This window comes from Petromyzon marinus, chromosome 46 (genome assembly GCF_048934315.1).
Source record: "Petromyzon marinus isolate PM22_M1 ecotype Great Lakes invasive population chromosome 46, UKy_Petmar_22M1.pri1.0, whole genome shotgun sequence".
In the NCBI taxonomy this organism is placed as follows: Eukaryota; Metazoa; Chordata; class Hyperoartia; order Petromyzontiformes; family Petromyzontidae; genus Petromyzon; species Petromyzon marinus.
Genome location: NC_133712.1, coordinates 14,286,960 through 14,301,966, shown reverse-complemented (window position 1 = coordinate 14,301,966; position 15,007 = coordinate 14,286,960). Strand labels below are relative to the sequence as shown.

General features: G+C 60.3%; 1 protein-coding gene across 4 annotated transcripts in view; it reads left to right on the top strand.

Annotated features, from left to right (window-relative positions):
* The window catches only part of LOC116952306 (laminin subunit beta-2-like), a 48,493-nt gene that overhangs the window by 11,592 nt on the left and 21,894 nt on the right, over positions 1–15,007 (top strand). For all 4 annotated transcript variants that reach the window (XM_032971530.2, XM_032971528.2, XM_032971529.2 and 1 more), the window contains 7 exons: positions 8,458–8,660; positions 10,891–11,011; positions 11,883–12,071; positions 12,266–12,445; positions 13,881–13,993; positions 14,163–14,242; positions 14,377–14,521. In XM_032971530.2, the coding sequence (XP_032827421.2) occupies positions 8,458–8,660; positions 10,891–11,011; positions 11,883–12,071; positions 12,266–12,445; positions 13,881–13,993; positions 14,163–14,242; positions 14,377–14,521 (1,031 nt within the window). The remainder of the gene's footprint in view (positions 1–8,457; positions 8,661–10,890; positions 11,012–11,882; positions 12,072–12,265; positions 12,446–13,880; positions 13,994–14,162; positions 14,243–14,376; positions 14,522–15,007) is intronic.

The following is a 15,007-nucleotide window of genomic DNA, read 5'->3' as shown; positions in this document are numbered from 1 at the left end:
CTCTCAGTGCCCAGTGGGAACAACCGAAATAACCCAGAGCACGCGGCACGTCCGAGAGAATGGCGGCGCGTTCTAAAACTATAGACGCATTTTTTTTTATTTTACCAGGTAATGCCCCGACCGAGCTATTGGCCTTTTTTTTCAGAAGCGACCTGGCCACAAATGATAGCTGAACGAAGTGGGATTATCGTGTGGAAATGTATTGCAGTCAAATTTTAGATGTGGAGGGAAAAACCGGAGGACCCGGAGTGAAATCCACGCGACCACGAGACGCCACAAACTCCAAATATACAGCAGCAGGCGTCAGGGTCGGGATCGAATCCACGAAATCCTGTATACCAGGCGAGATAGTTAACATCTCCTAGCCACCGTGATGATAATGATGAAAGAGAGACACGCAGACTCCAATTATTCAGCAGCAGGCGTCAGGGTCGGGATCGCACCACCACCTCCTGCACACCAGGCGAGGTAGTTCACAATAGGCAGAGGCGCAGCCCTGCAACGGCTGGCTCGTGCCACTGCTGGCCGAAGGAGCCTCCACTGGAGGAAGCTTTTAGAGCCCCACCCCCTCCTTCCTAGAGGGTGCCTGGCCTCCTCCTCCGCGTTGTAACGCACCGCCGCGCGGTCCACGCCGCGTCCACGCTGCTGGGCGGACAGCGCTGCACGAGCGTCCAGCGGCCCGGCCGCCAAAGGAGATGGAGCGACAGAACGACGGGTCTCTTGTGCGGGGAGAGGTTGGCAAAAGGCTTGGGGGCGCGGCCTTCATCCAGCAGCGGATCGATCGTGGCGGGGCGAGGAAGCCACGTCGTTGCTATTGTGCGCGTTTACCCAGGAGGGCCTCACAGGCTCCCATGTTTTCGCAGCAGACGAGGGGGGGGGGGCGGTTTCGTTTGGTGCGATCCCAAATTTGAGCGATGGTGGAGATCGATTTGTTCGGCTTTGGGACCTTTGGCCGATAGCGGTTCCCACTGTGTGTGTGTGGGTTTAGCTATGAGAGGTGGTGGCAACCGGAGGGAAAACCCCGTGCAGGACAAGGGGGGGAGAACGTACGGACCCCGCGCAGAAAGCGGCACCCGAGTCAGGAATCGAACCTAGGGCCCTCTTGCTGCGAGGCGCCACCGGTCCCAACAGCTGTAGCCACCAAGCCCGCTCGCCGCCTACGTTGTTGTTGGTACAAGAGGTCAGCATTCACCACAGCGGCCGGGCCCAGCTGGGTCCGAGTTGTGTATTCGTTTTTTTTCCGTCCGGCTGCTCATTCTTAATTACTTGCAGACATTCCAGAGGTTTGAGAACGTGGGAAGAGTGGCTCCAAGTGTGGCATTTGTCCCCGGTGGGGCGTGGGCCAGAGATGGAGTGGGGTGGGGGTTGGAGTATCTGGGCTAGCGCTGGGTTCCTCCCTCGTGGGAACGGCTTTCGTGTGGTTTCTTGATGCCAGACGTCGCGTGGAGGAGTGCAGAGAGTTTTATGGGAGGGTGTTCTGGCAAATCTGTCAGACTCTTTTTTTGAATATTGTGCCTCGTGTCCGCGAGGCCATCGGGGAGCGTTGGCTTCATGTGCGTGCGAGCGAGCGTCACCGCTTGGGGAGCGGGAGCGGCAGCATCAGCGGTTAGCGCTGACGCTGCCGCTCGCGGCCACCGCTGACGATGAACGAGTCGCTGCGCTTCGTCGTGTAAGACATCGCCACTGGGGAGACAAATGCGGCCGGGCCTTCGTATGTGCTCGTCGTCAGCACTTGCCCCGACCCCCTGTAGACACTCCACGGGGAGGGGGATCTTTGTCTCTGTGTGTTTGTGTGTGTGTGTTTGTGTGTGTGTTTGTGTGTGTGTTTGTGTTTGTGTGTTTGTGTGTGTGTTTGTGTGTGTGTGTTTGTGTGTGTGTGTGTGTTTGTGTGTGTTTGTGTGTGTGTTTGTGTGTGTGTTTGTGTGTGTGTGTTTGTGTGTGTTTGTGTGTGTTTGTGTGTGTTTGTGTGTGTGTTTGTGTGTGTGTTTGTGTGTGTGTGTTTGTGTGTGTGTTTGTGTGTGTGTTTGTGTGTTTGTGTGTGTGTTTGTGTGTGTTTGTGTGTGTGTTTGTGTGTGCGTGTGTTTGTGTGTGTGTTTGTGTGTGTGTGTTTGTGTGTGTGTGTGTGTTTGTGTGTGTGTTTGTGTGTGTTTGTGTGTGTGTTTGTGTGTGTGTTTGTGTGTGTGTTTGTGTGTGTTTGTGTGTGTGTTTGTGTTTGTGTGTGTGTGTGTTTTTTTTTTGTGTGTGTGTTTGTGTGTGTGTGTGTTTGTGTGTGTGTGTTTGTGTGTGTGTGTGTTTGTGTGTGTGTTTGTGTGTGTGTGTTTGTGTGTGTTTGTGTGTGTGTGTTTGTGCGTGTGTTTGTGTGTGTTGTGTGTGTGTTTGTGTGTGTTTGTGTGTGTGTGTTTGTGTGTGTGTTTGTGTGTGTGTGTTTGTGTGTGTTTGTGTGTGTGTTTGTGTGTGTGTGTTTGTGTGTGTTTGTGTGTGTGTGTTTGTGTGTGTGTGTTTGTGTGTGTGTTTGTGTGTGTTTTGTGTGTTTGTGTGTGTGTTTGTGTGTGTGTTTGTGTGTGTGTTTGTGTGTGCGTGTTTGTGTGTGTGTGTTTGTGTGTGTGTTTGTGTGTGTGTTTGTGTGTGTGTGTTTGTGTGTGAACGTGAGTCTCGATTCGAACCAAAAAAGCTGAACAATTCCGGGTCCAGCCGACTCGTGGGAGGGAAGGTTCCAGGTCTGGACTCTGCTTTCTCACCGCCGCGGGCCGCACGGCACCATGGGAAGATATCCCCATGGTGCCTTGCGGGCGAACAGAGTTGGGGGTAGGTGGGTGGGGGGGGTGAGAGAGGGGGCTGCGTTGCGAGTGCGGCGATGGGAAGAGAACGGCGCCTCTGTGCTTCACCGCAGAGAAGAACTCACAAGGATGCCACTGTTCGTGCCCACATATGGCCGTGCGCTCGAGTGGATATTTTGTGACACTGCCTGTGGGGTGGAAACACGGCGGTTGTGGATCTCGCTCGGCACCCGCCCCCCACCCCGTATGCTGGCAGTCATGGGCAGAGTTTGTAGAGGGGGGGGGGGGGTAATGCACCCCCCCTCCAAAAAAACTGGTAAACTTTATTAACTTATTTTCGGTAGTTTACAATTAAGATATAACAAAAAAATGATTGTCTCGACACGCGATTCCTAATTCGAGGGACAAAGCGAACCCACTGCACCCCCCAAATATAGAAGTCGAACTCCGCCTATGTCGGGGGGGGGGGGGGTTTGGGGTCGCCACCATCGCATCGCTGGGACTTCTTTTAGGTTGAGATGCGAGAGTTTCCGTAGCGGCGGGGGGAGGGGAGGAGGGGGGCGATGGCTGGGGTCGCCGCGGCGCGCGTCGGCGCACTCGGAGAAGCAAAGACAGACATCGCCACACGCTACACGGAGCCTTGTTACACGGAGCCTTGTTCCATAGAGCCACGCTACACGGAGCCTTGTTACACGGAGCCACGCTACATAGAGCCACGCTACATGGAGCCTTGTTCCATAGAGCCACGCTACATAGAGCCACGCTACATGGAGCCTTGTTCCATAGAGCCACGCTACATAGAGCCACGCTACATAGAGCCACGCTACACGGAGCCTTGTTCCATAGAGCCACGCTACACGGAGCCTTGTTCCATAGAGCCACGCTACATAGAGCCACGCTACATGGAGCCACGCTACATGGAGCCACGCTACATGGAGCCACGCTACATGGAGCCACGCTACACGGAGCCTTGTTCCATAGAGCCACGCTACACGGAGCCTTGTTCCATAGAGCCACGCTACACGGAGCCTTGTTCCATAGAGCCACGCTACATAGAGCCACGCTACATGGAGCCACGCTACATGGAGCCACGCTACATGGAGCCACGCTACATAGAGCCACGCTACATAGAGCCACGCTACATGGAGCCTTGTTCCATAGAGCCACGCTACATAGAGCCACGCTACATAGAGCCACGCTACACGGAGCCTTGTTCCATAGAGCCACGCTACACGGAGCCTTGTTCCATAGAGCCACGCTACATAGAGCCACGCTACATGGAGCCACGCTACATGGAGCCACGCTACATGGAGCCACGCTACATGGAGCCACGCTACATAGAGCCACGCTACATAGAGCCACGCTACATGGAGCCTTGTTCCATAGAGCCACGCTACATAGAGCCACGCTACATAGAGCCACGCTACACGGAGCCTTGTTCCATAGAGCCACGCTACATGGAGCCACGCTACATGGAGCCTTGTTCCATAGAGCCACGCTACATAGAGCCACGCTACATAGAGCCACGCTACACGGAGCCTTGTTCCATAGAGCCACGCTACATAGAGCCACGCTACATGGAGCCACGCTACATGGAGCCTTGTTCCATAGAGCCACGCTACACGGAGCCTTGTTCCATAGAGCCACGCTACATAGAGCCACGCTACATGGAGCCACGCTACATGGAGCCTTGTTCCATAGAGCCACGCTACACGGAGCCTTGTTCCATAGAGCCACGCTACATAGAGCCACGCTACATGGAGCCACGCTACATAGAGCCACGCTACACGGAGCCTTGTTCCATAGAGCCACGCTACACGGAGCCTTGTTCCATAGAGCCACGCTACATGGAGCCACGCTACACGGAGCCTTGTTCGCGCTGTCGGGAGGGGGGGTCAAGCGCCGTTAGCGAGCGGCGCTCGTGAAGGCGGCGGGCACGACGCGCGAGCGGGCGGGCGGGCGCGGTGACCTGCAACTCGGCCCCCTTTGTCTCCCCCCGTGCTGACGTTTCACGCCACTGCACTGTCCACAAGAATGCACTCCCTTCCTCTCCAGCCTCCCACACGCACTCACGCAGCCACGCCGCACACGCGCAAGGGACGGCTCACACAATCACCCACGCCACTCGCTCTCTCCTCGCTGTTTGAAGTGGATACGGGGGTGGCGGTAGGGTAGGAGGGGGGGCCTTTGACACACACACACAAAAACAAACACTGCTTTCTGCTTTTCCACACCCAACTGCGACCCCCCCCCATCCCACTACCCCTCCTCCCCCACTCTACCACCACCTACCACCACCAACCACCACCACGCAGTGCCGGATTATGTTATAAAGAGCCCCTAAAGAAATAAAAACACATACATATGAAAACACACAAATGTTTTACTTGCGCAGTGAAGAAATTGTATTTTTTTCATTTGCTATACAACCGGATAATACGACAAATCGCTAACCTTTGACACCCAGTCGTTCATAAAAGTTGAAGGCGGTATAGTTCTATACTAATAGAGCAAGTGCAGAATCACTGAACCGGAATTGATAGCTTGAAAGCATTTAGCGCGGGGCCCTTGAAAGTGCGGGGTCCATAGCTGCTACACGTGTAGCAGCTACACACGTGCTACACACGTGTAGCTGCTACACAGGTGCAACACACGTGTGTAGCTGCTACACGTGTGTAGCAGCTACACACGTGTAGCTACTTGTGCTACTGGGATAATCCGGCACCACCACCACCAAGACCACAAAGACAAAGATCCCCCGAATAGCTTGAAAATAGTTGGGGCAAGCGCTGTTGGCGGGTAGTGTCTATGAAGGCCGGCATGGCACACGAGGAGGGTGGGTGGCCACGCCCGGCCGCCTTTGTCTCCCCAGTGCTGATGTTTTACACATTGCACCGGGTACTCATTTGAGGCTGAGTCGACCTAGGGGAGGCCCGAGACGGTCTCAGATAATAATCGTGACCGGTGTTGGTCGTGAGCGGGAATCGAACTCGGCAACGCTGGGTTCGTATAGGGAGCGCGCTAACCACTACATCACCGCTCCCCCACCACCCCCACCACTATCACCTCCACCACCCCCACCCCCACTGCACTACCACCACCACCCCCACCACCATCACCTCCACTCCACCACCCCAACCACCATCACCTCCACTCCACCACCCCAACCACCATCACCTCCACTCCACCACCCCCACCACCATCACCTCCACTCCACCACCCCAACCACCATCACCTCCACTCCACCACCCCCACCACCATCACCTCCACTCCACCACCTCCACTCCACCACCCCCACTCCACCACCACCACCCCCACACAGCCTCCTAATCCAAACATCCTCTCCCCCTCTCCCCTCCCCAACCCCACCACCAACCCACAGTCTCTAAAAGCCCAGCCTTGAAAGGAACCTTGTTTGGAAATGGAACCTGTTTACACCGCACTTACACCCCCCCCCCAAGCACACACGCACGTCTACAAAGACAAAGACCCCCTGTGTAGCCTAAACAGGCTTTTGGGGCAAGTGCTGTTGGCGAGCGGCACCTATGAAGGCCGGCACGGCACACGAGGGGGTGGGTGGCCAGCACCACGCCCGGCCGGCCGCCTCCGTCTCGCCAGTGCTGATGTTTTACACACCGCACCGGGTCCTCATTTAAGCCTGAGTCGACCTAGGGGAAGCTCAGCACCGGCTCGGGTAATCGTCACCGACGTTTGTGACCGTGAGAGGAAATCGGACTCGTGTCGCCGGGTTCGTAGCGCGGCTCAGCTCTCACCGCTCCGCCACCGCTCCCCATGGTGCATGTGCTCGATGTTTCCTCTTCGCTTTTCAAGTTCCGCTTTGTTCTTACCTCGAAGGTGGCACTCCCCATTAAGACAAAGATTACCATCCACCCCGCGTAGCCTTCACAGACTTGTTGGGGCAAGCGCTGTTAGCGAGCAGCACCCTATGAAGGCCGGCACGGCACACGAGGGGGATGGGTGGCCAGCACCACGCCCGGCCGCCTTTGTCTCCCGAGTGGTGATGCGTACACACACACACCGCACCAGGTACTCGTTTGAGGCCGAGTCGACCTAAGGGGAGGCCCAGGACCGGTTCAGATAATCGTCGCCGGGTGTTGGCGGCCGTGAGCGGGAATCGAACTCGGGTCGACGGGTTCGTGACCGCAGGTGTACGGGCGACGTGCCCGGACCGTCATCGCAAGCGCGGGTCCCTGCGGATGTCCACGTCCCCCAGCGCCACAAACGCCGCCGCCCTTCCGTTCTATTCCTGGAGTCGGACGGATAACGGCAGGGGCCGCGGCACGACCCTGACTCGAGCCCAGGGGCGGGCGGCGTTTGGGGGGGGGGGGGGCGAGGGGCTCCGTGGGGCCTGGGGCAAGCGACGCCGTGGCCTCGCCGAGTAGCCGTGGCCTCGCCGAGTAGCCGTGGCCTCCGACTAACGAGGGGGGGGGAGACGTTGGACCGTGGGTTGGCGAAGGTCTCCGCGGCTCCTCGCTTCGTTCTCGAATTCTTGGGCCACCGACACGCGAGAGAGAGAGAGAGCGGTGGCTCGCTCGCTCCTGAACACCGCCCTCATCGGGCTCAGAATCTTTGTTTAAGACTGCAGGAGGAACCCGATGAGCTGCGAAGCGCTTTTCACAAATGTCCAGTGGGGGCGGGTCAGCGAGTTACGGCAAGAAACGTCACAACAAACGCAACAGGAGTGTGAAGAATAGGTAACGGTAGGCAAATAAGAAATGTTTTTAAATAAAGTATTTTTTTATTTTACTAGGCGAAGCCCACTGAACTCTTAGCTTTTTTTTTTGTTCAAATGTGACCTGGCCACAAACGATAGCCCAACGAAGCGGCTTATCGCGTGGAAATTTATCGCAGCCAAGTAATTTGATTAATCTCAACGCAAAATGCAGAGGAAAAAACTGGAGGACCCGGAGGAAAAAAAACGCACGCGACCACGGGGGGAGATAGACGCGCAAACTCCAAATATACAGCTGCGGGCGTCAGGGTCGGGGATCGAACCCACGACTTCCTGCATATTATCGGGGGAGGGAGAGCCGGTCTCACCTGGTGAGTTTAGAGACCACGTCTAGCAGCGGTTCGATTCGCGACGTTTCGCGATAGGCAACTCCAGGAATGCCAGCGTGGCCTGTCCAGACCAGACGATTTGTAACGTGGCCGTCTCGTCCGTTCAGCGATGTTCATTTAGCGCCAACATTGCGACACGATCGGCCGTGATCTCCCCACCGCTCGATCAGGGCCCTCTCGAAGCCATCGCCATCCCTCGGAACCTTGCGATGCGACAGTCCGTCTATCTCCTGCGCGTCAGCTGATTCTACCGCTCCCATCTCCGTGGTGGACGCGCTCTCGGTAACGCCCGCCGCCTCTGGCTGCCGCTCCGTCGTTCGTCTCGACCGCCGGCCCTCGTCCCTCCCGAGCGGCCGGCGCCGTCCCGCCCGCTCGCTCGACTCTCGACCGTTGCGGCGATCGGCGAGGAGTCGACATGAAGCGGCACGTTCGCGGCGTGGGGTCGCCGGATCGCCGATTCGTTGCGAACCTCCTGCCCACCGTGGCTTCCGCCACCTCTCCCACCCCCCCCCCCCCGTCTCACTCGTTTGGACTAACTCGACCGCTCGTGTCCCACGGCCCCCCAACCCTCTCCGCTCCGCACGTCGCCGCGGCCCAGGCCTGCTGAAGATCACGAACCTGCGCATCAACTTCACGCGGCTGCACACGCTGGGGGACAACCTGCTGGACTCGCGCGTCGAGATCAAGGAGAAGTACTACTACGCGCTGTACGAGCTCGTCGTGCGCGGCAACTGCTTCTGCTACGGCCACGCGAGCGAGTGCGCGCCCATCGACGGCGTGCGTGGGGACGTCGACGGCATGGTGGGTGCACGCGCATCACGCGTGCACGGACGGACACGCGCACGCACGCACGCACGCGTCCAGGGGGGCGGTGTGGCCACGCCAGGCCCGCTCTTGTCTCTGCAGCGCTGCTGTTCACACACAGGACTGGGAATTCATTTGAGGCCGAGTTGACCTAGTGGAGGCCCAGCGCCAGTCTAAAACTTAATTTTTTTTTCTCAGCAGGTTATGCCCACTGAGCTATGTGGACCTTTTGCACAAGCGATCTGGCTACAGATGATAGCTGAGCGAAGTGGTGTATCATGTGAAAATCTATAGCAGCAGCCGAATACTCTGAACGCGTGATGTTGATTCTAAATGCGAAGGGAAAAACCGGAGGACCCGGAGAAAATCCACGTGACCACGGGGAGAGAGACACGCAAACTCCAAATATACAGCAAACGTCAGGGTCGGGATCAAACCCACAACCTCCTGTATAGCAGGCGAGGTAGTTAACATCTCCTAGCCACCGTGGTGCCCCCAGTCAAATATTCACCGCCGACTCAGCTTGCGGTGCCCCACCGCTCCTCACCAAACAAAGATCCCCCGTATAGCCTGTAACAGACTGTAGGGGCAAGTGCTGTTAGCGAGCACCTATGACACACGCACACCGTGACGCCCGTGCCACTTCCCGCGGCACTTCATCGCCGCTCGGCGTCAAACGGCAGCGACATCTCCTCTGCTGGGGCCTCTCGGTTCGTCCCGTGAGAGGTCCGGTGGTGGAAATTCCCAGAAGCCCTCACATTCCGGCGGAGCAGCCAGGCGTACCTGCGCCAGGCGCACCTGCGGAGCGTGCCGGCGTCTGTAATCTTGGCAGCTGCGGCAGCATTGTTTGCCTTGTTTTGTTCTCGGGCTTTCAAGGAAAAATCCGAGCGAGCGGCCGATGGGTTAGCGATAGCGGCGGCGGCGGCGGCACAAAGACGCGCCGATGGGTTAGCGGCGGCACAAAGACGCGCCGATCGCGCGCGCAGAGCCGGAGAGAGATTTGAGGTGCGAGCGAAGCAAAGGTCACACGCAACAAGTTTATTGAGTGGGCAGAGGCCGTGCGTGTGGGAGGGACGCAGGCACGGAATCACAACGCTGGGATAACGGGGTTGACGGGAGAGGGGTTGACGGGAGAGGGGTGGACGGGAGAGAGATGGACGGGAGAGCGCTATGATGAGTGCCAAGGGAGCAGCGGCACGAGCGAACAGCGCATCACGGCGTGTGTAGTGTGTGTGTGTCCGTGTGTAGTGTGTGTGTCCGTGTGTAGTGTGTGTGTGTCCGTGTGTAGTGTGTGTGTGTGTCCGTGTGTAGTGTGTGTCCGTGTGTAGTGTGTGTGTGTCCGTGTGTAGTGTGTGTGTGTCCGTGTGTAGTGTGTGTGTGTGTAGTGTGTGTGTGTCCGTGTGTAGTGTGTGTGTGTAGGTGTGTGTGTGTCCCCGTGTGTAGTGTGTGTGTGTGTCCGTGTGTAGGTGTGTGTGTGTGTGTGGGGAGCGGTGGTGTAGCGGTCAGCGCTATGCTGCGCTATGAACCCGGCGACCCGGGTTCGATTGCCGCTCACGGCCAATACCCGGTGACGATTATCTGAACATCGCCACTGGGGAGACAAAGGCGGCTGGACGTGGTACTGGCCACCCACCCCTTCGTGTGCCTTTCTGGCCTTCATAGGTGCTCGCTAACAGAACTTGCCCCAACAGTCTGTTAAGGCTATACGGGGGATCTTTGTCTTTGTTTTGTGTTCTGTGGGGAGCGGTGGCGCAATGGACAACGTCGGATGGTGAATATTTGACAGGCGCTGGGGCCTCCCCTAGGTCAACTCGGCCTTAACACCTGGTGCAGTGCGTGAACAGCGGCGCTGGGGAGGCAGCAGCCCCCTTGATCCGCGGGTTCCACGCGTGCACCTTCGGAACGCTTCCCTGCCCACCCATTTCCCAAGTGTCGGCGCGTATTTGGCGCCGCTCGCCGTGACCCCAAATCGCCGCTCCCTCTCGCCCTCGCCCGCCCTGCCGTTCCATCTTCCATCGCTCTGACCCCCCCCCCCCCGACCGCCTCCGTCGCCGCCCTGAGTCCGCGAACGCCGCAGAGTTCCCCCGGTCGGTTCGCGCCCCCCTCTCGCAGCCGTCTCCCCGCCCGCCCGCCCGCCCGTCCGTCTGCCGTAACGAACGAAGCAAACGCGGCGCCCGGCTTGACGAAAGAACGGCACGACGCGGCGGTCTGTCACTCTCTGCTGCAGGTGCACGGGCGCTGCGTGTGCAAGCACAACACCGAGGGGCTCAACTGCGAGCGCTGCGAGGATTTCTACAACGACATGCCGTGGCGCCCGGCCGAGGGGCGCAACACCAACGCCTGCAAGCGTGCGTGCACGGTCCATTTCGCGCGCACGCGCGTGTGTGTGTGTGTGTACGTGCGAGCGTGCATGCGTGCGTGTGTGTGTGTACGTGCGAGCGTGTGTGTGTGTGTACGTGCGAGCGTGCGTGTGTGTGTACGCGCGAGCGTGCGTGTGTGTGTGTACGTGCGAGCGTGCGTGTGTGTGTGTACGTGCGAGCGTGCGTGTGTGTGTGTACGTGCGAGCGTGCGTGTGTGTGTGTACGTGCGAGCGTGCGTGTGTGTGTGTACGTGCGAGCGTGCGTGTGTGTGTGTGTGTGTACGTGCGAGCGTGCGTGTGTGTGTGTACGTGTGAGCGTGCATGCGTGTGTGTACGTGCGAGGGTGCGGGCGCGTGTGTGTACGTGCGAGCATGCGTGCGTGTGTGTGCGAGCGTGCATGCGTGCGTGTGTATACGTGCGTGCGCGTGGGAAGGTGCTCGCTAACAGCACTTGCCCAAACAGTCTGTTAAGGCTATACGGGGGACCTTTGTCTTTGGCGAGCGGTGGTGTGGCCGTTAGCGCGCCGCTCTATGAACCCGGCCACCTGAGTTCGATTCCCGCTCACGGCCAACACCGGTGACGATTATCTGAATCGGTCTTGGGGCTTTCCCTCCGTCGACTCAGCCTCAAATGAGTACCTGGACCGGTGTGTAAACATCGCCACTGGGGAGACAAAGGTGGCTGGCCACCCACCCACTCGTGTAGTGTTCCGGCCTTCATAGTTGCTCGCGAACAGCACTTTCAGGCTATACGGGGGGATCTTTATCTTTGTGTTTTGCGTGCGCACGCGTGTGCATGTGTACACGCATGTGTGTGTCTCGCCCCGCGCCCGCCACCCCCCCCACCACCCCTTCGCGCAGGCTGCAACTGCAACAACCACGCGGTGCGGTGCCACTTTGATGGCGCGGTGTTTGCCGCGACGGGGAACGCCAGCGGCGGCGTGTGCGAGGACTGCCAGCACAACACGGCCGGGCGCAGCTGCGAGCTCTGCAAACCCTTCTTCTACCAGGACCCGCTGCGCGACATCCGCGACGCCGCTGTCTGCGTTCGTACGTCGCCAACACGCCCCACGCCGCTCTCGCGCCGTGCCACCGCGTGGTACCGCACTCGGCCGTGTCATCGTTTTCGTTGCCCGCGCGCGCGCGCTCACGTTGTTTGTGCGTGTGTGTGCGTGCGTGTGTCTGTGCGCGTGCGTGTGTGTGCGTGTGCGTGTGTCTGTGCGCGTGCGTGCGCGTGCGGGTAGCGTGCGACTGCGACCCCGACGGCTCGCTGAACGGGGGGATGTGTGACGGACACACCGACCCGTCGGCGGGGCTCGAGTCCGGGCAGTGCCGCTGCAAGGCGCACGTGGAGGGACCCCGGTGCGACCAGTGCCGGGCGGGATTCTATGGACTCGACGCCGAGCAGCCCGACGGATGCCAGCGTGAGTAACCGCCACCTCCGCCGCCGCCACGGCCATCACCGCCTCCACCACTGCCGCCGCCATCACCACCACCGCCGTTACCACCACCACCACTGCCTCTACCACCACCACCGTTACCACCACTGCCTCCACCACCGCAATGGCCACCACCACTGCCACCGCTGTGACCACTGCCACCACCGACAGCACCGAATGCATGACCGCCAATCACCGTTAACTGTTACTGACAATCACCATGGGCATCACCGCGAATTCATTGCACACGTTAACACCAATAACCACACCCAACGTTAATCCCAGCAGCAGCAGCACACGTTGCCGCCCGGTTATTACCAAGAATCAATCATCATCATCAGTGGTGATCTATCATCATCATCATCAGTGGTGATCTATCATCATCATCAGTGGTGATCTATCATCATCATCAGTGGTGATCTATCCGCTGTTGGACGAAAGCCTCCACAAGCCGTTGCCATCTCTCACGTTCTTGCGATGCCACCACGCTCCGTCCGGCTGCCGTGCACGGCGAGCCGATCTCATCGCCGCTGCGTCTCGCGTCCCGTGTGGTGCTGCGTGCGTCTCGTGTCCCGTGTGGTGCCGCGTGCCTCTCGTGTCCCGTGTGGTGCTGCGTGCGTCTCGCGTCCCGTGTGGTGCCGCGTGCGTCTCGTGTCCCGTGTGGTGCTGCGTGCGTCTCGTGTCCCGTGTGGTGCTGCATGCGTCTCGTGTCCCGTGTGGTGCTGCGTGCGTCTCGTGTCCCGTGTGGTGCTGCATGCGTCTCGTGTCCCGTGTGGTGCTGGGTGCGTCTCGTGTCCCGTGTGGTGCTGCGTGCGTCTCGTGTCCCGTGTGGTGCCGCGTGCGTCTCGTGTCCCGTGTGGTGCCGCGTGCGTCTCGTGTCCCGTGTGGTGCCGCGTGCGTCTCGTGTCCCGTGTGGTGCTGCGTGCGTCTCGTGTCCCGTGTGGTGCTGCGTGCGTCTCGTGTCCCGTGTGGTGCTGCATGCGTCTCGTGTCCCGTGTGGTGCTGCGTGCGTCTCGCGTCCCGTGTGGTGCCGCGTGCGTCTCGTGTCCCGTGTGGTGCCGCGTGCGTCTCGTGTCCCGTGTGGTGCCGCGTGCGTCTCGTGTCCCGTGTGGTGCCGCGTGCGTCTCGTGTCCCGTGTGGTGCCGCGTGCGTCTCGTGTCCCGTGTGGTGCCGCGTGCATCTCGTGTCCCGTGTGGTGCCGCGTGCCTCTCGTGTCCCGTGTGGTGCCGCGTGCGTCTCGCGTCGCACCGTGCACGTGGCTCGTGCTCCTGCGCTTTCTCACCACGCCTGCGGATCTCATTTTCGGGTCACGTTTGTTCAGCGTGTGTGTTCACATCATGCGTGTGTGAACACCGTGTGTACGTCGTGCGTGTGCGCCGTGCGTGTGCATTGACCGCGTGCGCGTGCCGTGTGCTCTCAGCCTGCCACTGTAACCCGCTGGGCACGGTGGGTGGCGCCGCGGCATGCGACGCCATCACGGGCGACTGCTACTGCAAGCGTCTCGTCACGGGGCGCAGCTGCGACCAGTGCCTGGTGAGGGTCGCGGTGTGGGGGGCGGGGGTCAGGGGTCGCAGGGCGCCGCGGGATCGGAGATCGCCGATGACGAGCGCCGATCCGACGGCGGCTTTTTCCGTTTTTTGGGTTTTGCCGACCGCCCGGCGGTGCCGCGAGGGTGACCCGCGGTGTCGCGTTCTCCCCGCAGGCGGAGCACTGGGGACTGAGCCACGACGGGAGCGGGTGCCGCCCATGCGAGTGCGACGTGGGAGGCGCCGTCGACAACCGGTACGGGTCTCGCACCGCGCCCCCCCTCCCCCGGTTGTCACCCGGCAAAGGCCGCGGACGCCGCGCGACTTCCCCGCGGTCCGGGCCGCGTCGCGCCGCCGTTTGACCGGTGCCGTCGGCGTGCGTGCCCGCAGGTGCTCCGTGGAGTCGGGGCAGTGCCGCTGCCGCGGCCACATGGGCGGGCGGCCGTGCTCGCGGCCGGACTCGGGCTTCTTCTGCATGGCGCTCGACCACTACACGCACGAGGCCGAGACCGCGCTGCCCGTCGACTCCAACGGCGTGAGTTCCCGCGGCGCGCTCGGGGGCGGGCGGGGGGGGTAGGGGTTTGGGGGGTTCGTGGGTGGACCCGGGGGGACGGTCAGGGAATCACGGGAACCGGGGGTTGGGAGGTGGGTCTCTGGGGAACGAGAGGGACAGGAACGAGAGAGAGAGGGTCATGGTGGGTGACCGAGGTAGTGGCCGGAGGAAGTGGGGGGACTCGGGCAATGCAGGGTGGGGGGGGGGCGCAAGCGAGACGATCGAACTGGAGGCACCTGGGGGGGGCTTCTGATTGGACCGAGGCCACGAGTGGGTGCCGTCTGATTGGACAGTCGCGCGACTGGAGGCTGCGCTGTCACGGCCGTCATCGCCCGGGGAGACACGAGGTGGGGGGCACGGGGGGGGGGGGGGACGATGACGGAGCGGTGGCCGGGGCCGGGAGCGCGCCCCGAGAGGAGGACGGCCCCCTCGGAGGCGGAGCCGCGAAATCGGTTTGGATGCTCGTCG